This window comes from Zosterops lateralis (assembly GCF_965231275.1).
Source record: "Zosterops lateralis genome assembly, chromosome: 13".
Lineage (NCBI taxonomy): Eukaryota > Metazoa > Chordata > Aves > Passeriformes > Zosteropidae > Zosterops > Zosterops lateralis.
The window spans coordinates 4115610-4142369 of NC_139773.1; the positions used below are offsets into that span (position 1 = coordinate 4115610).

General features: G+C 39.5%; 1 protein-coding gene across 1 annotated transcript in view; it reads left to right on the forward strand.

The window, feature by feature from the left end:
* VPS13C (vacuolar protein sorting 13 homolog C) overlaps nucleotides 1-26760 on the forward strand; it is a 78975-nt gene that overhangs the window by 40387 nt on the left and 11828 nt on the right. Inside the window, exons 48-77 of the mRNA XM_083871025.1 lie at nucleotides 470-639; nucleotides 1218-1456; nucleotides 1672-1901; nucleotides 2655-2747; nucleotides 3228-3593; nucleotides 4232-4321; nucleotides 4732-4887; nucleotides 5927-6191; nucleotides 7026-7183; nucleotides 8068-8189; nucleotides 8416-8710; nucleotides 10080-10469; nucleotides 16165-16269; nucleotides 16811-16975; nucleotides 17326-17454; nucleotides 18022-18155; nucleotides 18389-18515; nucleotides 19455-19690; nucleotides 20014-20164; nucleotides 21223-21363; nucleotides 22393-22474; nucleotides 22558-22627; nucleotides 23056-23167; nucleotides 23471-23584; nucleotides 24037-24173; nucleotides 24447-24528; nucleotides 24738-24851; nucleotides 25095-25170; nucleotides 25727-25890; nucleotides 26411-26456. Of these exons, the coding sequence (XP_083727151.1) occupies nucleotides 470-639; nucleotides 1218-1456; nucleotides 1672-1901; nucleotides 2655-2747; nucleotides 3228-3593; nucleotides 4232-4321; nucleotides 4732-4887; nucleotides 5927-6191; nucleotides 7026-7183; nucleotides 8068-8189; nucleotides 8416-8710; nucleotides 10080-10469; nucleotides 16165-16269; nucleotides 16811-16975; nucleotides 17326-17454; nucleotides 18022-18155; nucleotides 18389-18515; nucleotides 19455-19690; nucleotides 20014-20164; nucleotides 21223-21363; nucleotides 22393-22474; nucleotides 22558-22627; nucleotides 23056-23167; nucleotides 23471-23584; nucleotides 24037-24173; nucleotides 24447-24528; nucleotides 24738-24851; nucleotides 25095-25170; nucleotides 25727-25890; nucleotides 26411-26456 (4759 nt within the window). The remainder of the gene's footprint in view (nucleotides 1-469; nucleotides 640-1217; nucleotides 1457-1671; nucleotides 1902-2654; nucleotides 2748-3227; nucleotides 3594-4231; nucleotides 4322-4731; nucleotides 4888-5926; nucleotides 6192-7025; nucleotides 7184-8067; nucleotides 8190-8415; nucleotides 8711-10079; nucleotides 10470-16164; nucleotides 16270-16810; nucleotides 16976-17325; nucleotides 17455-18021; nucleotides 18156-18388; nucleotides 18516-19454; nucleotides 19691-20013; nucleotides 20165-21222; nucleotides 21364-22392; nucleotides 22475-22557; nucleotides 22628-23055; nucleotides 23168-23470; nucleotides 23585-24036; nucleotides 24174-24446; nucleotides 24529-24737; nucleotides 24852-25094; nucleotides 25171-25726; nucleotides 25891-26410; nucleotides 26457-26760) is intronic.

Genomic DNA, 26760 nt, shown 5'->3' on the forward strand with positions numbered 1-26760 from the left:
TTCTTGTTTTTATGACTTTATTAAGCCTGCTTTGTGTAGATGTGAAGGTGCTTGCTTTATATGTCTTTGTGTACAGTGAATGTTATTTGTGTATAATTTTTAAGATGTTCATGTGCAATGAGCATCACAGGGAAGAAAGACACTGTAATGGGATTTTATTTTAATTTCACTGTCATATAATTCCCACTTATTGCTGAGATATTCTTGTAGATGAGTTAGTGTGATGAGAGTGGAGGGATCCTCTGGTAAGGGCTCTAGAGCTCAAATACCAGCAAGTTTTTTGTTTGCTCAGTGAGTTTCTTGAACTCATTGATATGAGTGGAGGACTGATGACAGCGACAGGCTGATCAGATCCTTCAGTTCATGGATGATGATGCACAAGGGCAAGGAGCAGGGAACAAGGGCTAGCAGCAAGGGAAATGTCTCCTTGCTTTGTTCAGTGATAATAACCCTGCACTTTGTCTTGTAGCAATCCCTGCTTTCGGTGCACAGTGACAGACTGCGCCTTGGAGAGCTCCGGCTGCACCTCATGGCCTCGGCTGGGGAGATGTTCTCAGATGGCTCCATGGATATCAGTGTTAAACTCAAAGCATGTACCTTGGATGATCTTAGAGAAGGAATTCAGAATGTCACTGCAAGGTAGGTTTGACTGCATCAGAAATTAAAAAACTCCAGCTTATGATGAAGGCTTTTTCCTTGTTTTATACTTTGCTTCATATGGAGTTGACAAAACTCAGTAGTGCTGTCTGTTGTGGCCTGTAATACTATGTGCTTAAGCAGTGAACAATGTCATTTTAATAATGTTAAAGAAGTTTCTGCTCTTTTATGTTGATTTCTCCGGTTATCCAAAAAAAAAAAAAAAAAAAAAGAAAAAGAAATCTTGGAGGCTGGCATATTACAGTAAAATGTAGAAGAGCTGAATGGAGGGCACCCAGCCTCAACTAGAGTTGTGTCCACTGAAACTTCAGTGGGATTGTTATGTGCTGCTCTAATGTGGTTTCATGCTTACTTTCAAGAGTGTAGCACACTAGTTTTAAATTGAAATTACTCTTCTGATAGAAAAGCCTCTACCCTCTTATTTCTGGAAGAAACACTATTTGCTTGTGTAGTAATTCTTTATAAATGCCATGGTGAGAAAAAATGGCCATACTTAATGCAGCTTTGTAGATATGTGTGTTATGATGTTTGAGATGTTTCTTATTAAACTTGTTTTCCAGAATGATAGACAAGAAAGATGACACAAATGACATTTCCATGATCGATATAAGATACAAGCAGGATAAAAATGGAACTGATGTTGTTGCTGTCCTCGACAAGCTGTACATATGTGCTAGTATGGAATTTTTGTTGACAGTAGCACATTTTTTCATTAAGTCAATGCCAGTATCTTCAGCTGAAAGATCTGCACAGTTCCAATTAAAGCAAGTTGCTTCTGGGAAATCCAAGGCAGCAACAGGTCTGTGAAACAAATTTCCACCACCTCCATTTCCCTCCTTGGCAGATTTCATTCTGAAAATAACTAATCCAAAGGTTTTCAAGATGCTGTCTTGGTATTAGAGTTAAGAAATTAGTTTATTCTTCAGAATGTGTAGATTGGCCACTGACACAGTAGATAGTTTTCCTCTTTCTGGTTTTTGTGTTCAAGGTGGGGTTTTCAACTTATTTTCACAGAAATGTCTGTACGGCCAAACATGACAGTAAAAGCTGTGATTATGGATCCAGAAGTTGTATTTGTTGCTAATTTGACCAATGCTGATGCCCCTGCCTTAAAAGTTTCCTTCCAATGTGACTTTTCTCTGACATCTGACAAGCTTGCACAAAGGATGACTGCTCAAGTGAAGGCCTTCAAAGTGTTGGCATGTGCCTTTCTCAAAGAAAAACAAGGCAAGAATGTTACTACGGTAAGGAAACCAGCGTTTCATGATGAGAAAAGTAATTAGAACTGGTTGCAGGCATGTCCCTTAGCTGGCATACCTGTAGCACTCAAAACTCTCAGTTTTCATGCCATTGATTATTCAGAAGAGAGGAGGGGGTCTGTGCCATTTGAAGGTGAAGCTTTCATCAGTAGGTGCAGGACTTGAGCACTTGGAGCTCTGTTTAAAACCTGTGCTGTGCATCTGTAAATGGCATTAAAAGTTTCTTAGTGAAGAAAACTGAATGAAGAGTTTTGAAGCCCAAAACCTTTTTCAGTGTTTTTGACTGCCTGGTAGTTTCCTTGTTGCAGTAGAGTCCTGAGCAGCCTTTTGTCCACAACTTCATCTGCACATTCCTGCCAAGGGAGCACCGAGCCACAAAGGTGGCCTGTGTGCTTCATCTCACATCTCATCTTCCCTTATGCATTTAGGTTTTTTAAGGATTCAGGGGTTTTTACTGTGTTACCACTGTCTGTGTGTTGGGTTTTTGCTTTGTCTGGTTTTTAAGCATTGTCAGACGCTTTTATTTCACTGGCTTTTAACCTTTCAGTACAAAATGGTGCTTGTGCAAATTGGGATCTGGGGTTGTTGCACTATATGGAATGTTTTTACTCTGAAACATGTTGTTGCTTCATGGGATCAGTTCCCCTTTGGCCTATGGAGTAAAAAAATACAAGATGAACCTTATGGAAAGGTTACATTTAAGCAGTCACCTTAATAATCAAATTGGTTTTCACTCAGGTGTTACGGCCATGCTCTTTGGTCATGGAGAATATGGTGCACACTTCAGGGTTACAGACTGTGGCAGTAACAGTAGAGGAACTAACAATTAAGGTAAGATTATTAAACTGTCTTTGGAAGAACAGCTATGTTTCTCAAGATGCACCTTGTTTTTTGTTGTTGTGTGGGTTTTTAAATTTTTTAAAATTTTTATTTTTTGTTTGCATTTTTTTTATTTACATTTTTTATTTCCCTATTAGTTCAATTCCAGAGATACCCATTTTAGAACTGCTCTGTGTTGGAAAAACTCATTGTGTGTTCATCATTTTGACAGTCCCTTGACCAAAAAGGAATCCTTTAAATATTTCAGATTCTACGATTCCTCCTACCAGTTCCTTCCAAAGTTAGGAAATAACTCTTCCCCCCGCTGTTGCTGCTACTCTTTTTGGGATAATTTGAAGGAAAGGAAAACAAGAGGAGGTCCATGAATGGATTTTTTCCTTTGGAAATTAAGTTGCATCTCTTAAAAGACTTTTCATGTTCCATTTGTCATAGATTTTGTGTTTTAATAGAAGATATATTTCTTTGTTCAAGATATCACCAATAATTTTGAATACCGTCATGACCATTATGGCTGCCCTAAAACCCAAAGCAGCAGAGGAGGCTTCTGGAGGAGCAACTGAAGTTTCTGAGAATTTGTGGCAAGTGAAGCCTATAGATGAGTGCAATGCTTGGTTTCTTGGTGTTGACATAGCCACAGAAGCAACAGAAGCTTTTCAGGACCATGAACACATTCTGAAGCAAGAGAAGTTGGACATTGTAGTGAAATCGGTTCAGGTGACCTTGGAATGTGGTCTGGGCCATCGAACTGTCCCTTTATTGTTACTGGAATCTACATTTTCAGGTGTTCTTAAAAACTGGTCCTCACTGAGGGAGGTCACTGCTGATACGTCACTGGAGGTATGTGGGGTCAGAATTGGCAGCTTAAAACACTTCTGCATGTTTCCTGAGTTCAATTAAATTTTTAATACAATTTATATGTGCTGAACTAATAATAGGTTTAAATTGTAATGCTCTCAGGAGCAATCAGGCGAGTAAGCATCCAGAACCATTGAGTCCACAGCTGCTGTTCAGATTTGCAGTGATGGAAGGAAATTAGAAACTTGGTGTTGGCTGTGGGTTAGAAGAATCATTCCAGTGGACCAGATTCAGACTATAGTTAGCTCAAACTAATTATTATTTCATAGTACAATAAAATACTTGCGGCATTGAAGTTCCTGGTCTCAAAGTCATGCTCTCAAACCATGTGGGAGGAGATAAGAAACTTGATTATATTAATTGGAAGTGCTAAAAAGAAATGGTGTGATTGGGATGCTTGTTGCTCTCAGAGCAAGCCAGGGAATGAAATCTTCAAAAATGGTGCACTTTATGAAAAATATATGATATAATACACTTCTATGTATTAGTTTTTAAAACCACTGAAAGTTAATACTAGACCTCCAAAACATGAAATAAAGATTTATTGTTTTCTTATTAATGTTTTTCGTAAGAATTGCATTGTATTTAGATACCTTATTTAGTTTTGATTATTTCTTTAGGTTCATTATTATAATGAAACCTATGCAGTGTGGGAGCCACTTATTGAACGGGTCGAAGGAGGAAAGAAGCAATGGAATTTAAAGCTGGAGGTATGTGAAGATACTTGACACTATGTGAAATGGTATGAATAGGCAGCTATTTTTTAATTTCTTGAATGCTTTATAGGGCATTGACTTTTTGAATGCTGTTGCTTGAAGGAGCAGTGCAGTTTTACATGAGGGAAAAAATCATTCTTTAGAGATCTTATTTTTTTTTAATAATGTGAATTATCAGTGCATGGACACAATGAAAGGTGTAACTATACAGAAAAGAGAAACTAACCTGCCTTCTATGTTGGTATAAAATTTCCCTGTTTGTTTAAAGCATCTGAGATATACAAGGCAAAGTACTTACTTAACTTGTGAAATTGTCAAGTGTAAGTCGAGTAGTTTTTTCCTGTTTTGATATAGGAGAAAGTAACCTATAGATTTGTAATTGTCTAATGAAATTTTTCTTTTAGATGAAGACTAACCCTGTCCAGGAGAGAAGTCTGCTGCCTGGGGATGATTTCATTGTTATTCCTGAGCCACAAACAGCAATTAACATCTCTTCAATGGATACAATGAATATAACAATATCCAAATGTTGTCTTGCTGTTTTCAGTAACCTAGCCAAGGTAACCCCAACAGGCAGAAGGTGCTCATTTATGTGCTTCCATAGGAAATTCTGAGTTCTCTTTGTTTTAAGAACTATATTGGCTGCCAGTCAATGGCTGTTCTGTAGCTCTGACAAGTGTTACCTGGAAGGGCTGAGGAGTTTTACTCAGATGAGTCCTTTAGGCTCAGCAAAGAGGTGATGTTATCTTTTGAAAGAATGAACTTCTGTGTTAGGGCAGCAAATGTGCTTATCGACGACTTAAGGAAGTATCATTATGTGCAGGTTAAGTGAACATGAAATGCTCTAATAAACACAGCTGTTTCCTACAATACTCCTTCTGAAATATTAAAACAGAAATTTACTTACTTTCCATATTTTCTGCTTAATTGAATACTAACAAAAGTGTGCATTTTAGGATAGGCCTTTAAACTGCGGGATTAGAATGTCCTGTGTGTTAAAAATACTTTTTACCCCCATTTTTCTCGTGAGAGTAGGTGTGCTTATGAATGGTCAAGGCTGCTTTCCACTCCTTTTTTTTCTGGAGTGAAGAAATTTTGGTCACTAAATCAGGCTATTTTTACAGAATGTGACTTATGCCTGCTTATTTTTAAATTCTAAATGAACAGCAGTTCTCTAAGTACTTGCTTACGCTGTAAGTCTGCATTGGCAGTCAGTTACTGTGGCTTCTGTGTAACCAAACAAAAGTTTGTTAGTACAGTTGTGATTGAATTTGGAGCTTGGACATGTTCCATCTCCTTCTGACTTCGATGTCCCAGATATAAGTTGGTTCTCTTACCACCTAAGATTTAGAAAACTTCCCCATGAGGAACATTGATGCTTGTTGTAGCATCAGCATTTGCTGCAAATCACAGAGTAAAATTAAATTCTCTGGAAGTAAGCTGTATTTGCCTGAAATACTACTATAGAGAATATAGGTTGTGGTATATATAATTCCTTCCATTTTTAAGAAGGTAGTCGATGGTAGTCTTTTAAAGCCCTAACAGGAATGTTATTGTGGCTATTTATGTATTACATATTGTATATTTCATTATTTACAGGCATTTTCAGAAGCAACTGCATCCACCTTTGACTATTCCTTTAAAGAGACAGCACCTTTCATAGTGAAAAATGCCCTGGGTGTTCCTCTCAAAGTGTTCCCTAGCTCCAATTTTCGGATAGTGGGTTCAGTTGAAAAAGAAGACGTGAATGAACTCAAACCTGGTCAGAACATGGAACTGGAATACTCTGTGTTTGAAGCTCCCCAGCGAGGGAGGTTGTCTGCATTGTACCGACAGGAAAGCTCTGTCTTCTCTCTAAATTTAGGTATTATGCTGAGGAGCACTGTTTTGTAATGACAGGCTGTGCGTGGGAAGGTGGGAGGTAAATTCAATGGGATAGAAATTCAGGTCAAGTGTGTTGTGTTTGGAATTACCTTTGAATATTGATGCCAATTAAAAAACAACAACAACAACAACAAAAACAACCAAAAAACACCACAAAACAGGTACTAGGCTTCTGAAAAAGATGGAAAATTCCTCTGCTCCATATTTTCAGAAAGTGAAAAGAGTGATGCTTTTTTCTTCCCCTTGGGAGAACTGGAAGACATTCTAGTGGAGTAGTCATTGATAGATCATCTTAGAGGCCCCTGTGACATAGGCCTGTGTGTTCCAGCTCCTGTTAAACAGGATTTCCATTTCTGCTATCACTACTTTTATTTGGCTTTCTGTAGTTACCCAGCTACTACTTGAGACCAGTTAGGATTCTGTGTTTTCAGTTTTGCCAGGAAATACTCCTAAGAAAACAGGTTACAATAGCTACTAGTACGTAATCATCTAAGTTTTTCCATTTCCATCACATCCCAAATGAAGGTACTTGGCCATGATACAAAGCTTGTTTTGTGTTCATTAACTTTTATAACTGCTTACAGTATTTCCCATGCTCTGTATAAATTATAATCTAAAGTTGTGGAGTTGAGGAGTATTTGGACCCTAAAGCTCTCCTTCAGTGGTACTCGAGCACAATTTAAGGTGCTTTTGCCAGAGGGTACTTTGGTCCTGGTTGCTGCTGAGTTTTGAGAAGCTTAAGCACTGTTCAGATAGGAAATGGTAATGTGATTTGTGCTGCTAATAGAGACTTTGGTCTGTGTTTCTGGATCAGAACTCCAGGGATATAAGGAGGTGCTCAGCATTCCCGTGGCCAAGCCCGGCCGCCGCCTGTACAACGTCAGAACTGCAGCCGGTGCCTCAGACTCCATCGTTGTGCAGATTGATGCTGTGGAAGGAAATAAAGTCATCAGTGTGCGCTCCCCTCTGCAGGTAAAGACCCAGCACAGAAACCAACCCCTGAAAGTGTCAGATTGTGCCCTTTTCTGACCCAGAGATGGAGCAACTGAGAGGTGTTTTGAAAACTTTTATTCCATTTTCAGTCTCATACGAAGGATGAGACAATACAGGTGTTACAGTTCATGCTATCACAATCAGAAACCAACTATTTCCTAATTACAATACATTACAATGTTTCTTGACCTGTCAGCCTTTACCACATGATGTTGTAAATGCCTTAAAGCCATTCATCTAAAATTACCCCTCGTGGATCCTATTACAATGCATCTTTCATAATTCTGTTTGTCCAAAGTATCTCGTCTTATTTGCAAAGCCATCCTTTAAAACTTGTTTCTAGTTCCATTTCTCTCAACAATATCTGGCCTATTCTGTAGCATTCTAAGTCAGCATTTATCATCTCAAAGTTTGCATGCAGATGCATACTATCTGAGCCTTCTGTCAGGCTTTAAAAATTCTCTACAGATCCATATCCCACATGAAAGCACTGCTCTTCAGTGAGTCACCTTCCTTTTCTTCCTTAATGTATTTTTTTGAGATCATGCTTCTCCAAAATACTACTTGAAGGCCAGTTACTAAGTGTATTGCTCTATTTGTTACATGAATTTCCCTTTTCTGTTTGGCTTTTTAATATCCTCGGCATTGGGGATACTTTTTATTCCACATGACATTTTAAGCGTGTTTTTCAATTCATGAGACTTGAATAGAGTTTTCTCATAGACTTATATATTAAGACAGCTCAAGTCTGTTTTCTAGAATATGGTTAAATCTACTAATGTTGGTTTTCCTTGTTACTGATACTTTTTCCTTGAAAAATTTGTGCCATAGAAATGTAATGAAAAATTACTCTTTGATTCTAGATCAAGAACCATTTCTCAATTCCATTTGTGATTTATGAACTGGCTAAAGGCTCCAAGTCGCTGAAGCCAATTGGCATATCCAAGCCAGAAGAAGAGTTTCATGTTCCTTTGCATTCATACAGGTACATTTTCTCTGCTCTCTAGGCTAGTCTGTGTGATACTGATGCACAAACAGAGCATTAATTTTGAAACGTAAATTTGCAATTTACTAAAACTCCAAAGTGCTGTCTTGATTAGGTAATTAGTGTGCTGCAAAAGCTCTTTAGCATGTTAGCTATGACCTTAAAATGGATGAAGTTAGGTGTCAGTGCAAAGCTACTGTGTACAATTGCTGCTGTTTTCCTGCAGGTGCCATCTGTATGTCCGACCAACGGGAATATTTGAGGGTCAGTTCAGGGAGTCCACAACTTACATTGCCTGGAGGGAAGAGCTACACAGGAGCAATGAAGTCAAGTGTTTGTTACAGTGCCCAGCCACTGAGACCAGTTTCTTGCCTCTAATAATCAGCTCAACAGCTGTACCTGATGAACTAAATTTTATTTCAAGTTCTGTAGAGGAGTTGGATCCTGCCTACATTATCCACCTTTACCCTACACTGACTGTGAGGAATCTTCTACCATACTCCTTGAGATATTTACTTGAGGTAAGTTACTTCATGGTTTTATTTGTAAATCCTTTACTTAGTTTTAAGTAAGAATACATTTACTTAGAAGTGAAGGTGAATGTAGTGTGGAAGATGCTGAATGTTGGGTTTTTTGTTTTCTATTGTAAATCAGTGAGGCAGATATTTGATTCTGAATGTTTCGGGGATTGTTTTAAATTTGTGTGTACCTGGATGCTCTGCCTTGCTCCTTTAACAGGAATCCTTTACTGGATTATTCTTTTTCTTTTACATTCTTCTGAGATTCTGTTTGTATTTTGCAAGCTGTCTTTAACTTCACAAGAAGAGGTATCAGAGAAAACATATGTCATTTTTAGAGCTTTTTTTTCTATGTAGAAAATGCAAATTCTCTCCATTCTGACACTGTTTCTTTACTGATCACTATTGTGAGGTCTTGCTTGCACAGATGGGAAGAATCTTTGAAGGATGCTACACAGACCATTTTCCTGTCTGTTCAGTACTTTCAGTACCTAGTATTTCTTCATTAAGGCTGAGTGATTTTAGTAAATACATCAGGTGTGAGCACTTAGAACCACCATCCTTGTTTGTTCTGTTTTGTCCTACTTGCATAACTGGCTGTGGCATTCATTTAGATCTTTCTTTCACTTCTATCCAACATCCCAATGGCACTATTCCCAGTTTTCCTCATCTCCATTGTACTTCAGTACTTGGACTAACAGAATGTAGAACTGAGTGCTGCTGCCTTGGCTGAGGAGCCAGAAACCAGTAATTCATATCTATTTCTGAAGTCACTGTACCTGTACAGGGGTTTGTGCTTATTGTCTTTACATCCCTGGGCTAATCAAGCCTGGCCACTATTCCATACAGTAGAATACACTGTTTATCATTAAAAATGTTTATCAGTAAAAATTAGGAAAGCTACTGTTGTTGGATGCTATTGTCGGAGCAAAGTTGTGCTACCAAATAGTATGGCAGAACTGGCAGGTTTGTACCTTGAGAGTTTTTTAGTGTGAAAAATCCTGGCTGTACCTCTGCAGCATAGTCCAGTGCAGTGTTACACCCAGTATTGTAAGAGTATGAATAAGAACTCATTGCCAAAATCCTTTGGAAATCATGGAGGAGAGAGGGAGGGAGTAGAAACAGGGGCTGTGTTAGAACTGGTCGCCTTCCTGAAATCCAGAATTAAGCAGTTTTTACTGCTCTGCGAGTAAAATGCTGTTGATCTCAAATTATTCAAAGGCTCTATCTCAAGTGAACGTAATTGGAGATTAGGACATGGGTTACTGAGGTATCTGAAATGTACATCCTACAAGAGAATAAAATGCTGGTTCTTCAACACCTAAATTTTATCTGTTGAAAACTTAATTTGCCTTGTCTAATTCTGCTACAGGGAACCGCAGAAGCCCGTGAATTAACTGAAGGGAGTGCTGCAGATGTTTTTCATTCAAGAATCAGTGGAGAAATAATGGAGCTTGTGCTGTTAAAATATCAAGGCAAAGACTGGAATGGCCATCTTAAAATCAGTGAGGGCATGTCTGAGTTCTTCCCCGTGCGTTTCACGTCTCACTCTGCCTCAGAGATGACAGTGGACGTTTACATCCATGTGAGGCGTGTCGGGAGCCACATGGTGCTGTCTGTGTTCAGCCCCTACTGGATCATCAACAAGACTTCCCGTGTTCTCCAGTACCGAGCTGAGGACACTCATGTCAAGCATCCAGCTGACTACAGAGATATTGTTTTGTTTTCATTTAAAAAGAAAAATATCTTCAGTAAAAACAAGGTATGATTGCTTTAGATGGCAGTCTTTAGGCCATGCTCTGAGGGGGAAGAGACATGCACATTTTATATAAAGAATACTTTTTTCCCTTAGTTTTTAAGACTAAAGGCTTTATTTTGACTGCTGCTTTCTTTGATACTTGGACATTTAAAATGCACACTGTAAATACTCTGTTTTGTGTTAAACACATTCCTTTTGTTTTGATTTTGATGTGATGTTTACATGGTCAAGTGAAGAGTATTGCAGTAGATGTATTTTTGGAAATGGCCCTTCGTTCCTTTTAAATAATTTTTTACCTAACAGTAGTTGAAGAAATGATTGAAAAACAGTGTTCATTTGATTATTTTCTTCCATCTTTTCAAGTTTCTGAAGCATCTGTCCTGGGTTGCAGTGTAGGATGTACACAAAGTATTTATTCTATCACCATCTTCATGAACTGTTGAAACCAGGTGGGCTAGGGTTTTCCCAAGCCCCCTGCCTTTTTCTGCTAATGGCCCATTAACGCCTTTGGGGTGTTTTTCTGCTAATGACTTCTGGAGTGTCTCCTGCTAATGGCCCATGAGTCACAGGTAACTCCCTCCAGGGGTTATCTCTGTTAATGGGCCATCAAGGACCCATTTCACACTTCTCATGCTATTGTGAGGTGCTCTGCCAAGGGGGAGGAGCCAAGCATTCTCACCTGGATATAAGCTGGTACGTGAGACACTGCAATGGGCACTTACCCACTGGATTCCCAGAGGACCAGAGCTCCCAGATCTCTCTACAGGATCACTGCTTCAGGAAGAGCACTTCACCTGGACTGCTTCCACCATCCTGCTCAGGTTGTATTCTGACCCTGTCAGTGATTCTTTGTGTTATTGCATTTATTTTATTTTATTTTTACCTTTTTACCTTTCTTCTCATTAAATTATATCTCTGACTTGGAGCCTCTCACTCGTTTTGTTTTCAAACCACAACATTTTTTTGGTGCCCAACGTGGGGCAGAGGCACTGAGAAAAGTCAGAACTACAGTTTTGTATTTGAGAAGACACATGTTTGCTACGATGCTCAACATGCTTACATGTGTCTTATATCTATCTCTCTATATTTTTCCACACATGGGGCACTATGTGCCGGTCTTAATGCTCCTGTGTAGACCAGGGTATGGTACTAAAATTGCCTTATTGGTCTATTATGCCCATTGCTTGATAAACCCCGAGGCAATGAACAGCATTCAAAATATATACCCAGTTTTAGATTCGTTTTCTGGTCTAGGATGCTACATCTGGGGCCTCAACAATCTTACCCAGCCCCTGTGGGGAGGAGTAAAGAATGATTTTTTCCAGCTTTTCAGGCATAACACAGCAGTTTTTGAAAATATGGAGTACCCTCTTGATACCAAGGATAGTATGATGTTGTTGTTGTTCCTGCTTTCTCTTCTCTGCACAGCCTTTTGTTTTTTCTGCACCATGCTTAGGATCAAAACACTATCTGGTGTGATACAGTGTGTTCTTAAGGAAGAGGAAGAGGGAAAGAGAAGCAAAACAACCGCATCATCATCTACACAGACCATCGCAGAGGAGAAAGAAGCCAAAAGTGAATCAACAGTGTCCACGCCTACACAGACCGATACAGAGGAGAAAGGAACCAAAGGCAAGACAACAGTGTCCTCATCTACACAGACCATTGCAGAGGAAAAAGAAGCCAGAAGTGAATCAACAGTGTCCACGTCCACACAGACCGATATAGAGGAGAAGGGAGCCAAAGGCAAGACAACAGTGTCCTCATCTACACAGACCACTGGAGAGGAGAAAGAAGCCAAAAGTGAGGCAACGGTGTCCACATCTATGCAGGCTGTCACAGAGGAGAAAGGAACCAAAGGTGCTGTCAGCATCTCCACACAAACCGTCACTGAACTGGAACCACCTAAACCAGTAGCCGTTGCCACCACTCAGAAGAAGAAGTCAAGGAGCAAATCAGTCCGTGTAGTGACTGACGAGGATGCAGCAGGACCTTCGCAGCCAGCAGAGGAGACAGAGATAGAGATCATCACTCGCTCTCTATCCCTGGGTGAGTTGCGTGACCTGCGAAGAGAATTCACCCGCCAGACCAACGAGTCCATCCTGACCTGGCTGCTCCGCATCTGGGACGCTGCAGCCAATGACACCATTCTGGATGGAATTGAGGCCAGGCAACTGGGATCGCTGTCCCGAGATGTGGTCATTGACCAGGGGATTGGGAAAACCCAAGAACCTCTCAGCCTCTGGCAGCGACTGCTGACAAGTGTGAAAGACAGATACCTTTGTAAAGAAGACCTCCAAGTGCACCAAGGCAAATGGAGCACAATAGAACAAGGTATCCAACGCCTGAGGGAATTGGCTGTGCTGGAGATCATTTTTTCAGAAAACGAGAGATTTCCTAAAAACCCAGATGATGTCCAGTGCACATCACGAATGTGGCTGAGACTTGCACGGCTTGGACCAGAGATGCACTCACGTTACCTGGCAACACTGCAATGGAGGGAAAGTGAGAACAAGGTGGGTGTCTTGGCTAATAAATTAAGAATTTACGAGGACACTGTCGCCCCAGTCCGCACCCATGTCTCGTCTGTGGAAACAAGACTGGCGGAGCAAGTCCGGAGTTTGATTGAAGAAGGCCACCAGAAATTAAAAGAACTTAAGGAAGAAATTTACCATATCTCACCAGAGCCAATGAGAGTCTCTGCCATTAGGAGCAGGCGTCCCCCAGCCAGGGAGAGAGGATATACACCACGGGGTAACCTCTGGTCTTTTCTTAGAGAGCATGGAGAAGACATGAAGAAGTGGGATGGAAAACCCACTTCCGCTTTAGCAGCCCGGGTACGTGAACTGAAAAGAGGAACACCTACCACAAGAAGCCCATCTAGAATCAAGGCTGCCCCAGTCTCTCAGAACTCCAGACGGTACAGGAATGATGATATGACTGATCCTCTGGAAGGGACCTCAGAAACATATGTACAGGAGGAGATCAATGTATGCCATGACCAGGAATAGGGGTGCCCTGCCTCTAGCCAGGAAGAGGAAAGGGATAATCGGATCTACTGGACTGTGTGGATCCGATGGCCTGGCACATCTGACCCACAAGAATATACGGCGTTGGTTGACACTGGGGCCCAATGTACCATGATGCCATCAAGGTATGTAGGAACAGAATCCATCTCTATTTCTGGGGTGACAGGAGGGTCCCAGGAACTGACTGTATTAGAGGCTGAAGTGAGTTTAACTGGGAACGAGTGGCAGAAACACCCCATCGCAACTGGTCCAGAGGCCCCATGCATTCTCGGCATAGACTATCTCAGGAATGGATATTTTAAAGACCCGAAAGGATATCGTTGGGCTTTTGGAATAGCTGCAGTTGAGAAAGAAAACATCAGACAGTTGAATACTTTGCCTGGTCTCTCAGATGACCCCTCTGCTGTGGGACTGCTCAGAGTCGAAGAACAACAGGTACCAACTGCCACAACAACAGTACACCGCCGCCAATACCGCACTGACAGAGACTCTGTGATTCCCATACATGAGATGATTCGTAAACTGGAGAGCCAAGGGGTAGTCAGTAAGACTCATTCACCTTTCAACAGCCCAATATGGCCTGTGCGTAAGTCCAGTGGAGAATGGAGACTGACGGTGGATTACCGGGCTCTGAATGAAGTCACACCACCACTGAGCGCTGCTGTGCCAGACATGTTAGAGCTTCAATATGAGCTGGAGTCCAAGGCAGCAAAGTGGTATGCGACCATTGACATTGCCAATGCCTTCTTCTCCATTCCTTTGGCAGCACAATGCAGGCCCCAGTTTGCTTTCACCTGGAGGGGCGTGCAGTACACCTGGAACCGACTGCCCCAGGGGTGGAAACACAGCCCCACCATCTGCCATGGGCTGATCCAGGCCGCACTGGAGAAAGGTGAGGCTCCAGAACATCTGCAGTACATCGACGACATCATCGTATGGGGAAACACCCCAGGGGAGGTCTTTGAGAAAGGAGGGAAGATTATCAAAATTCTGTTGAAAGCTGGTTTTGCCATTAAACAAAGTAAGGTTAAAGGGCCGGCTCAAGAAATCCAGTTCCTGGGAGTCAAGTGGCAAGATGGACGTCGCCAAATCCCCACAGAGATAATAAACAAGATCACTGCCATGTCCCCACCTACCCTGTGCCTCATGCCACTGCCCGGAACACCATCCTGGGCCTGGAAAAACAAGTCCTGTGGAGACACGGCACCCCTGAGAGAATTGAGTCAGACAATGGGACCCATTTCAAAAACAGCCTTATAAACACCTGGGCTAGAGAACATGGTATTGAATGGATATATCACATTCCTTATCACGCACCAGCTGCCGGAAAAGTTGAACGGTGCAATGGACTACTAAAGACTACCCTGAAAGCACTTGGCGGGGGAACCTTCAAGAATTGGGAAATGAACTTAGCCAAAGCTACTTGGATGGTCAACACCCGAGGGTCTATTAATCGAGGTGGTCCTGCCCAGTCTGAACCCTTGCACACAGTGGATGGAGATAAAGTCCCTGCAGTGCATATGAAAGGCATTTTAGGGAAGACTGTTTGGATTAATCCCGCCTCAGGAAAAGGCAGACCCATCCGTGGGATTGTCTTTGCTCAAGGACCTGGTCACACTTGGTGGGTAATGCAAAAAGATGGGGAAACCCATTGTGTACCACAGGGAGATCTAATTTTAAGTGAGAACAGTGTGTAACATTTTATTCTCTATGTGTATGCATATCTTTGTAAGAATGTATTGATTTGGATATGATGTAGATGGTAATAGAATAAGGGGTGGATTATGTCCTGGGTTGCAGTGTAGGATGTACACAAAGTATTTATTCTATCACCATCTTCATGAACTGTTGAAACCAGGTGGGCTAGGGTTTTCCCAAGCCCCCTGCCTTTTTCTGCTAATGGCCCATTAACGCCTTTGGGGTGTTTTTCTGCTAATGACTTCTGGAGTGTCTCCTGCTAATGGCCCATGAGTCACAGGTAACTCCCTCCAGGGGTTATCTCTGTTAATGGGCCATCAAGGACCCATTTCACACTTCTCATGCTATTGTGAGGTGCTCTGCCAAGGGGGAGGAGCCAAGCATTCTCACCTGGATATAAGCTGGTACGTGAGACACTGCAATGGGCACTTACCCACTGGATTCCCAGAGGACCAGAGCTCCCAGATCTCTCTACAGGATCACTGCTTCAGGAAGAGCACTTCACCTGGACTGCTTCCACCATCCTGCTCAGGTTGTATTCTGACCCTGTCAGTGATTCTTTGTGTTATTGCATTTATTTTATTTTATTTTTACCTTTTTACCTTTCTTCTCATTAAATTATATCTCTGACTTGGAGCCTCTCACTCGTTTTGTTTTCAAACCACAACACATCACAAAGTTGTGGGCATTTTTCCCATTGATGTGTGCTGTCCTGAGCATTAGTCAGTGAGGACTACTCTGCTTTGGTACCTTTTACTATGTCTTTCCCAGAACTCGATCACAGATTAATAAATCAGAATATGGATAGCGATACTACATTATTAGATTGTCCTAATTTATGGAAGGTGTTAAAAGCATTGCAGTGTCTTTAGATTGCTCTATGTGATATAATTGCACTCCATAATGCATTACCTACAGAATGGAAATGAGTTTACTGAATTACTTTGCCTGTTGATGTTTTTTGTGTGCAGATCCAACTCTGTGTTTCAACTAGTGCTTGGTCCAGTAGCTTTTCCCTTGATACTGTAGGAAGCTATGGATGTGTCAAGTGTTCAGCTAATACCATGGACTATCTGGTAAGATCTTTTCTCAGTGATTTGTGAAGCTCTCTTTGGGTTCTTTTGCTTTGACTTCTTTTCTACAATTGTGTAGTACTTGGCTGTTTGAAAACAGAATGATGAACGTGCATAGTGGAGATGATTGTTCACAGTTTGCAAGTGTTTAGATTTGCACTCCTAATTCAAGACTACATTTCCACAACTGAGCAGAGTAAATAGATGTGAGGAGCTGTGTTTTCATGTACTCTTTAACTGTTTTCTGATGATAATGGTAATTTTAAGTTGTCATGACTTACTCTAGAGGCATTTCTGGTGGATTTTCCCCACAAAAGCTACAGCTGCAAAATGTTACTGCTAAGCCTGTCAGTTTACTCTTGTGTTAGTTGTGTTGCATAATCTGCTGATTTTACTGCATGTTTGGTGCTTCAGGTGGACAGAGCAGGAGTGTTGTGTGTTAGGTTTTGTAATTACACTGATATTGGCTTTTCTATTTTTTCCATCCTGACTTTTCTTCTTAGTTTGTTGTTGATTATTTGCTCAAATTCTCTTTGTTCAACAGGTTGGAGTTAGCATCAAAATGAGCAGTTTCAACCTTACCAGGATAGTTACCTTCACTCCATTCTACACAATAGCAAACAAATCTTCTCTGGAACTTGAAGTTGGAGAAATTGGTCCTGATGGTTCTCTTCCAACTAATAGATGGAATTATATCTCAGCTTCAGAGGTGATGCTTTTTTTCCTTTTGATATCATTATAGGCAAACAACTGGTGTTTAGGTGTCACTTAAGGGAAGAGCATTTCTCTTATGGAAGCTGTCTCTTCTGGTGGCATGACATGGATATTTCACATCCCAAGGGAACTTGAATATTACAGGTTGTATGTGCTGGTACATTCATCAAGTCCTTCAGTTTGAGTAACTCAATAGATGTAGATATGTTCATCAGGAGATAAGATAAGAGCTTGGATAAGAGCTAAGGAATTTGAAATAGTCCCACAAACCTGTTTGTTTTACTGCTGGGTTACCATATTGAACATAATGAAGTGTTAAAGTCATGTGTATTTCTTGTCTTACAGTGTCTTCCATTTTGGCCTGAAACCTCATCTGGTGAACTTTGTGTAAGAGTAGTTGGCTATGAAAGGTCATCCAAACCATTCCTCTTTAAAACCCAGGATAATGGTACTCTGCTGAAACTGGAAGAATTGGTGAGACTGACTGTGTAGCCTGTTGTTAATTCTCCATTTTAGCTCTATGGTAGCTTGGCTCAATGAAAGCATCAAAATCAAAACCTTGTGCCTTAAGTTATGGGTACACTGCCCTTCATTCAGTTCTGTTGCATGAAAAAAGTTATGAAACAAGTTTACTGTGTTGTTAATGTTTTCATAGCTGTGTAGTCAAATTGATTTATTTGTGACAAGCTTCTAGGAAACTGAACAGCTCTATTGCTATAAAGTTACAATGGTATACTGCATCTCTGACATCTGGGCTTTTTGCAGAGGGTATGTCTTGGGTGCCTTCAGTTTGTTTAAATAGTTAACAAAATATACCTTTTATTTTAGGATTTCTTGATAAGCTATTACATGTTCGAGACACACAGTTCATGGTTAAATGAATTTGACTCAAATGAAGAACATTTTAATTTCAGAACTCAGCCTAGCCTAGCATTAGGGAATGTTACCACGTTCAGTAAAGTCTTTGGATATAATGCTTATCAAAGTTCTAACTTGAATTAATGCATAGAACAAATGCTGGGCCTTGTCTATTCCTCTCAGAATGGGGGCTTGCTGGTAGATGTGAATGTCTCGGAGCATTCCACTATGATCAGCTTCACAGATTACCACGAGGGAGCTGCCCCAGCTCTGATTGTTAACCACACCCCATGGGACTCTCTCAGATATAAACAGAGGTATGTGAAAGAAGCAACTCACCATTGCTTATTTAACCAGGGGATATTCTGGTTAAACATCACCAAGGGCTGATGAACCTATAGGTGGACCTGTCTGGGGTGAATGGCTCAGGCCCTTCATGCCTCACTGTGGGAGAGGTGGAGTGTTTAGTACTGGGGTTTGCTTGCACCATTTCCATCAGTACTTTTAACCAGTGAATGTTGTTATTTTCTCCTTTTCTTTTAACCTGCAGTGGATTACAAGAGGAAATGGAGTTGAAACCAAGGCAAGTATGCCTCTTTGCCTGGACAGATCCAGCCAAACCGAGAATACTGACTTGGGGCTACTCTCAAAATTTTGGTGAACATGACCTACTTAAGGTAAATTTTGTAAGGGGAGAAGTAAATACTGAACCAATTTAGGACTATTCCAAAGTTAAAACTATAGAGAGAAAGCTTCCTCAGTAACTTTGCATCTATCTCATCCTGTAGGAGATTTATAGCTACTGTCAAGAAGCAAGATTTTAGATGTATCAATTAAATAAAGTCCAGTGTGTCTGTCTTTAATTAGCTGCCCACTTGCACCTTACACTAAAATGAATTCTTCAGAAATGGCTTGGTTTTTCTGTTGAGTAGCACAGAGGTAACAAAACTGAAAAATATTAGTAGCTAAAAGAAGGGACAGGAAAGCAAACTTGAGTTTCAGTTGTGCTGGAAATGGTTTTAATTTCACACACCTGAATTCAGACAGAATCAGTTACAGTGTGCTTTACTGTGTAAGCACTTCCAATTTTTCACATTTAAAAATAGTTTTAGTTTAAAACAAAATTCCTTGCCATATAATTATGGTTACATTCATGATTCTTTGGGGCTTTTGAGAAAAGAGATTTAATTACCTCAATTTTGCCTTACAAATTAAAAAATAAGGAGTATCTGCTTTTGAAGAGCAGAGATTTCAGTAAAGTTGTCTGCTTTTGCTGTTTCATGGTATATGATTTATTGCTTTCCTCTGCCATTGTGAAGATTCCAAGCATTTTGCTTTGCTCTGAAGACCTTTGTTTCCTAATGATTTCCAGTATTATTCTAAACCACAAATATTGCTGGAATATTTAGTTTATAAAAGGGGAAAAAAATATCCCAATCTCCATCTTCTTTCCAGTGTTAGAGTGTAAGGTGCAACCAGGTCAGGACAATGCATTGAAATGAGCAAACAGGAAAAATACTGAGTTTTGGTTTGTATTTATCTGCAAACTTGCTTATAAACATAGAGCAACATCAGGGATTTACTCATGTAATATGCTTTTTTTTCCCCTGATACAGGATGACTGTGGCCAGTTTGCTTACAATGCAAATATTCAGATCCACTGGGTGTCTTTCCTGGATGGGCGCCAGCGAGTACTGCTTTTCACAGATGATGTGGCCTTGGTTTCCAAAGCACGACAAGCAGAGGAGCTGGAGCAACCTGATCAGGAAATCAACTTGTCAATCCACAGTCTTGGACTTTCTCTAGTTAATAATGAAAATAAAAAAGAAATCTCTTACATAGGAATTACTAGGTATTGCACATGAAAGTGTATATATTCCTTTGAATAATCAAAATTTGGCAGCGTATTATAATTTTAGCAATAGTGTTGAAGGGGATATGTTTCAAGTTAAATTAAGTGGAACTTTTTACATTAAAATTAAGTTTTGCATTTACTTCTGTTTTTGAATTAGAATCAATAGGAATTAACTGCCTTCTTTTTTTAGGTTATATTAAAAAAAGACACAATTGGGATTTTTGAGCCTGAGAAATTAGAAGAATGCCTTTTACATGATTTGCAGGCATAAGAAAGGTATAGGTACTCTGAAATTGTTAACTTTGTTATTTGTCTTGCAGTTCTGATGTTGTTTGGGAACGGAAACCAAGGCAAAAATGGAAACCATTTAATCAAAAGCAAATAATCCTGTTGGAACAGGCATATCAAAAGTATCTCTCCAAGAGTGCTTTCCAAGGTCCTGGTTGGCATAAACTGGACAGCAATACTGAGGTTTGTATTGAACTTCAGTGTTTAAATGCTTGGAGAACAAGTGCAACAGTTAAAACAGATTGCTGGTTTGCTAAGTTGGGATAAATGCTGTGTGAAGAGAAACAGAAACAAGAGGCGAGATTTTTATTTAAATAGTTACACATTTTACACACTAGAATGGTTTTATCTTGTGGTGATACTGCGGCAGTACTGAGGTATTATCCAGGCTTGTATTATGAAGCAAGAATTTCAAAGGATTTTTCTTTTGTGTGGTAGAAAAGATTGCTTGGTGTCTGCATGTTAGTTGTGAACCTGCATTTGTGGTATATACCCTAGGTTCTTCACAGAAATTTTGGTTTTAGCTTCTAAGTAAGGTGCAGTTCCCATTACTTGATATGGTAAAGGAGTCCGCAGTGTTCAAGGACTCTTGAAACTAATCCACTTACCTGAGCTTTTTCAGACATTAATTATGCATACCCATATTCCATGCATAAAGAATGTATTCAAATGGCTAAATCCAATTCAATAATTTTATAGTACTTTAGTCAGGCTTGTTTCATATATCATCCTTTCATTTGAAAAACATGTATATACCCTCAGCTCTTTGAATACTTGAGTTTTGACCACTGCAGTAGTGCATTTATAGTACATAGTATCAAATCTTTTATCTGTAGGTCATTACATTTCACTCTCAATAAAGAAGAGCTTTATGCTTCTGCTTCTCATAACTTCAAAGTTTCAGCATCAGGGGACAAACATCAGTTGGGAAAGTAGTCAGCTACATATAAATATCTTTATTTATGCCAGTGTAATATCTAACTCATGAAGAAATAGCTACTTAGATGACACAGAGGTTCCTGTTTGGGACAACCAAAGCTGCAATGAAATGTCCTTGTCAGACTAACTGGTGGTTTTCACTACTTTCCATGCAGTTAATTAGATGGAGAAACTCAGTAGCCTTGTGATCTGACAATAAGGAAGAACACAGGGTTTATTTGCTAGTCTGTTAACTAGTAATGTACCATTTTATTGTTTCCCAAATTAAAATGAATCTTAGCTTTGCTTTCCTGTATTTGCAGGTGAATTTTAGCAAGTCTCCAATGGAAATGCGTCTTCCCGTCAGGTGCAGCATCCGCCGGAACTTCCTGTCAGGAATTCAGGTTGAATTCAAGCAGTCGCCTCACCAGAGGAGCTTACGGGCTCAGCTGTACTGGCTGCAGGTACCAGCCTTCCTCTGGTTTCAAAGCTAAACAGACACATGAAGGCTTGGATTTTATTCATTTATGTGAAGAAGTGTCTCCAGATTTTATGCATGTGGTGCTTTGTTCACTACATCAGAGTAGCAGGGATGCTGTGATGGAAAAGTAGTGCAGAACTCTGATCCCTGGATTTTGCAAGTAGTCTGGAAAGAATTCCACAAAACTGTGTGCTGATGTAAAACAGGGTGCTATGATGGAGAGTTGATTTCTAAAGAGCTGTGTTTTGGTGTTTTAAAACAGACTTCAACCTTTTTTAGAATTTACTGTATTTTTTACACAGAAGTGTAACATTATTTTACAGAGTATATCTAGGGGTCTAGAGTCCTTTACAAAAAACGCCTGTCTAATGGGAAGTAGAGAACAGACATTTAAATATGCTAAAGGGTATGCTGTAATGTATCTACATGTAATATTAACACTGAATTACTGTGTAACACTTGCAGCAGATCAGCACAGTCTAGTCAGTGCTAATAGTGTGGCTAAATTTGCCAGTAGAGCACTTTAGCAGGTACTAGTGAGAAGTGTTCAGTGCTGGAGGGAAATGATGTTGACTCATCACTGTTGCCATCTTCATCTCCATTTGATGCCCTTCACTGGGAAGCCTGGTGCTTTTTCTGACCAGTTAGTGGGGAACTTTGCTCTTTCCTTTTATCTTTCATTTTGTTTTTACTTTTGCCTGAAGGTTGTTTTCACTATACAGTCAATGTGTGCCATCAGCTGCACACCTTGTGAGTGAGTCTTTGTGGGTATGAACCTCTCCAAGCATCCTTTGTGCAGCACTTGAACCATCTGACCTTTTATCCCTGAATGAGTAACATTCTACAATAATATCAGAGTAATCCTTTTGCTCTTTCCTCCTTGCACCTAAATAAGTAGGACATTCCTCTTGAGCACAATTTATAAACAAGTTACTCAAGCCTTCTAAAATGGGAACTGTGTTTGATTATCATGTCATTAAAATATTCCTGTAATTATACAATAATCTTTTAGGTTGATAATCAGTTACCAGGATCGATGTTTCCTGTTGTGTTTCACCCTGTAGCCCCTCCCAAGTCGATTGCTTTGGATTCAGGTAAGAGAAAGCCTATAGTAATATCAGATTTATTCAGCCTTGAAAGCAGGAGCTTGGCCATTTAAGTGTTTTTTTCTCTTTAGAACCGAAACCCTTCATTGACATCAGCATCATCACCAGATTCAATGAATACAGCCAAGTCCTGCAATTCAAGTGAGTGTAACAGTGTATTATAATTTGATTTTAGAGATGTAATGTATTTTAGAAGGGAACTTTGTTCTAAAGTTTGTTCTCCTATCCAAATCACTTTTGACTTCAGATTGAGTTTTTAAATATCTCCAGTAAAAAACATCATTCAAAAAGGAACTTACTTTTAGAAAGTGAGGACTGACCACGTGAAGAGAATGTTATGCAAATTCTTTAATAATCAGAATTATTTCCTTCCTGAATTACATTACCAGAGTTGTGTGTCTGTTGTGCAGTGCTAGCCAATAAACATTTTTAACTATGAATTGACAATTGATATTGTGGATTGTAAATCTTAGTACGTGACATTGTGTAGCAAGACTTCACTTGTGTAGGCTAAGCATGTAGTATTTAAGTTAAATTTATACAAGTATACACTTTTTTTCCCATTTTAGGTACTTCATGGTTCTTATCCAGGAAATGGCTCTGAAAATTGATCAAGGATTTTTAGGAGCACTTAGTGAACTTTTCACTCCATCTACAGACCCAGAAGATGAAAGACAAAGGGTAATGTATGAGAGAAACTGACTTTTGTGATTGTGATTGAGGAATTTAAGTGACTATCAATATAATATAAAATGGAAAAAACATCCAGAAATTTTGTGTTTGTTATGGGTTGTTTGGGGTTTTTTTGCTATCTCTGGTGTCATTAGTACACTCGTATTTAACTAGTTAGTTAACTGTAGTTAACCATGATTATTTTTTCTGCTGTTTATTTATATATATAAAAAAACTTATTTAGATAAAATATGAATAGTTGTGTTACATATGTGGATGAGATTAACTTATTTTTTTTTAATATTAAACCAGTCTAAATTAATTCAGCAAGATGTGGATGCACTTAATACCGAGCTAATGGAGTCTTCCCTGACAGACCTGTCAATGCTCAGCTTCTTTGAACATTTCCATATTTCTCCAATTAAGGTATGCAATAGAGAGATTATTGAGAGGTTAATAAAGCATCCAATTAATTCATTACAGTAAATGCATCCCTGGTGGGGATTTTACATTCTCTAGAATTTAATACTTTGTTGGAAAACTTCCTCTGTTGCCCAAGAGTACAAACAGACTTTTAAGTATAACTAAGTGGGAAGAATCAATGGGTATTATAGTGTTGAAAGCCAGGTGAAATATTGGATAAAGTAACGTATGATAAATTGTATTAAAATACTCTTTCATGGGATTATCTTCATGTCTCTTTTGAAGCAGTTAAATTTTTTTGGAGCAAGGCAAGAAAAATCATCAGTAGATGAAATGATAGCTTTCCTCAGCTTTCATCACTGAATTGTTTACATGGGCACCACACGACCTGTCCGGTCTGGTTTGGCTTTAATTTGGTCTTGATTTGTCTTGTTTCACTAATTCTGCCTTGACAGTTGCATTTGAGTTTGTCTCTGGCTTCTGGTGGAGAAGCATCAGATAAGGGGGAACAGATGATAGCCATCCATTCTCTGAATTTGCTGTTGAAAAGTATTGGAGCCACTCTAACAGATGTGGATGATCTTATTTTCAAGTAAGTGAATAAAATTGGTTGGGGTTGTTTGTTTGGGGTTTTTTGTTTAATACTTTGACTAAAGCTGCTGTACACTTAACTGGATCCATGGTGAATCTGGCTGACTGACTAGTATAAGTTTATACAGCCTTAGGGGAAAGGGAGGAATGGAGGGAAGATGGGATTTGGGATCCCTTTTAAAGCAATAGCCTTCAGGATTCTCTGAAGGAGAGCAGAGAAGTGTTTGAATGAGGAAGGGTGTCTTTAACTAATGTATGATTACTTGTCTTTCAGACTTGCTTTCTTTGAAATCAAATACCAGTTCTACAAGAGAGATCAACTGAGGATGAGAGTTATTAGACATTACAGTGAACAAGTAAGCCTATTTAATCAAGCCTTTGTGTGAATTTTGAGTATGTGTCTTGAAGATTTTATTCTTCTTCACCAAATACTTAGTTGGGCACTCTTAATACCTTACTGGGGTAGTAAATTAAAAATGAACTAGGCTTAGGTTCTGACATGTGTGACAACAGCTCATGACACTGCTTTTATTGTTTGCTTCTTTTCTTCCCTCTCATCATTTAGTTCCTGAAACAGATGTATGTTCTTGTACTTGGATTAGATGTTCTTGGAAATCCATTTGGTTTGATCAGAGGTTTGTCTGAGGGAGTTGAAGCTTTCTTCTATGAGCCATTTCAGGTATGAGTTCTTGATTCTTTAAATGTGTATTTATAAAGGGCTGATTGACTGTACTGGTAGGATTATAGTTTGTTACTGTACTCCTGAACAGGCAGGCAGCAGTAATTTTTTAATGTGAATTTTAAAGAAATAACCTATTCAGATGGCCTTAATTGCATCAATGTAAAGGGATTGCTAGTTTTTTCTCGAAACAGATGCATCATTGTGTAGTTTTCTGCTATTCCTAATAAATTTCATTTTTAGGGTGCTGTTCAAGGACCTGAAGAATTTGCTGAAGGCTTTGTAATTGGTGTTAGAAGTCTTCTTGGGCACACAGTGGGTATGTGTCATAATGTTCTTTTTTGCTGAATTCCCACATGATTTTTCCAGTGGGTATTTAAGGTTGTCATACCGTTGCCAGTGTTTGTGATACAGATCATTCACCCACAATTTACCTGAAACCATTTAAATATCTGTTTGTAGACTGAGCAACCAATGTGAGAAACATTGCATACATAACCAAATTAGTAACATCCTCTGGATAAATAAGAAGCATAATTTTAATGGTCCTAAAATGTCTGGAGAAGCCTGAGAAATGTTCTGTTACAGTTAGCTTAGATTTTTATTTAGCTGTGTCTTGACAGTAATTAGAGAAAACACTATTTCATCCATTATGTGACATGGAGTGAAGTGCTGGAAGTGTTCCCTGTTTCTGTACGTGTGGATATCAGAGCAGATTCTGGAGTCTCCTCATGGACAATGTGTGGCTCTGTGTGAATTCATCATATCTAAAGTGAATATGAAGGGAAATTGCTGTGAACTTGGCTTCTAGTGTATTGTCTGCTCTTTAAGCTGTGAAAGCATAGTGACTTTTGCTCTCTGCTCTGTTCCCTCAGGTGGGGCAGCAGGGATGGTGTCCAGGATCACTGGAACTGTTGGCAAAGGCTTGGCTGCCATTACTCTGGATGAGGAATTTCAGCAGAAAAGGAGAGAGGAAATGGGTCGGCAGCCCAAAGACTTTGGGGAGAGCCTGGCCAAAGGAGGAAAAGGCCTCTTAAGGGTATGGATTTGGAAATGAGTGCTTGGTGTGCCGATGTGCTTGAAAATTGAAAGTTTGATATCTTTTTGTTGGTTAATTAACTAAACAGAAGAGACAAACAGGCAGTGGGTTTATAGGAGACTCAGTGTAGTGCATCAATAGTGTTTGAGGTCATGTTTCTGGTCAACCTGAGGAACTGAAGTTAGAATCTGGATCTTGAACAGGAAATAACACCGATTTCTCCTGTGAATTGTATAAATAAATAAATAGTTGCTCATGTTCCACAAATGTTAGGCAATTAAAGTAACTGGGCCCTTACTTGACCTTGTAGTCAGTTATGTCATTCAAGTCATTCCCTCAGTTATACTTTTTAAAAAAATATGAAGAGAAAAAACAAAGCCCAAACCCCCAGGCAAACGGTGTTTCTGATACTGACCTTTACATTATAAAATATTAAAATAAGGTTGTGAGACAACAGGTTGTCCAGTTGGACTGACAGCATTCCAGTTTTTCATTGGGAACTTAATTGTCTTTGTTTTAGGGTGTTGTTGGAGGTGTGACAGGCATCATCACTAAACCAGTAGAAGGTAAGCACAAAGGCTGCACTGCACTGCTTAAGTGGTTTCTCAATACTTTAAAATTTAGTTTGTAGTGTTAAGAAATATCAATCCAAGTATGATGATGCTAAGGTATAGCAAAATTTCTCTATTTCTTATTCAAATGTGAATTTACATGATGATTTCATCAAATATCTTTATATCTGTTATTTACTTTACCACCTTTTAAACCTTTGTGTGAGTTAAGAAGAGGTTGTCTCTGATATATTTTGTTAGGCCTGCTTTAGTACCCAATTTATTGTCTGAAGCCAGAATAAAGATAGTAAAAATAATA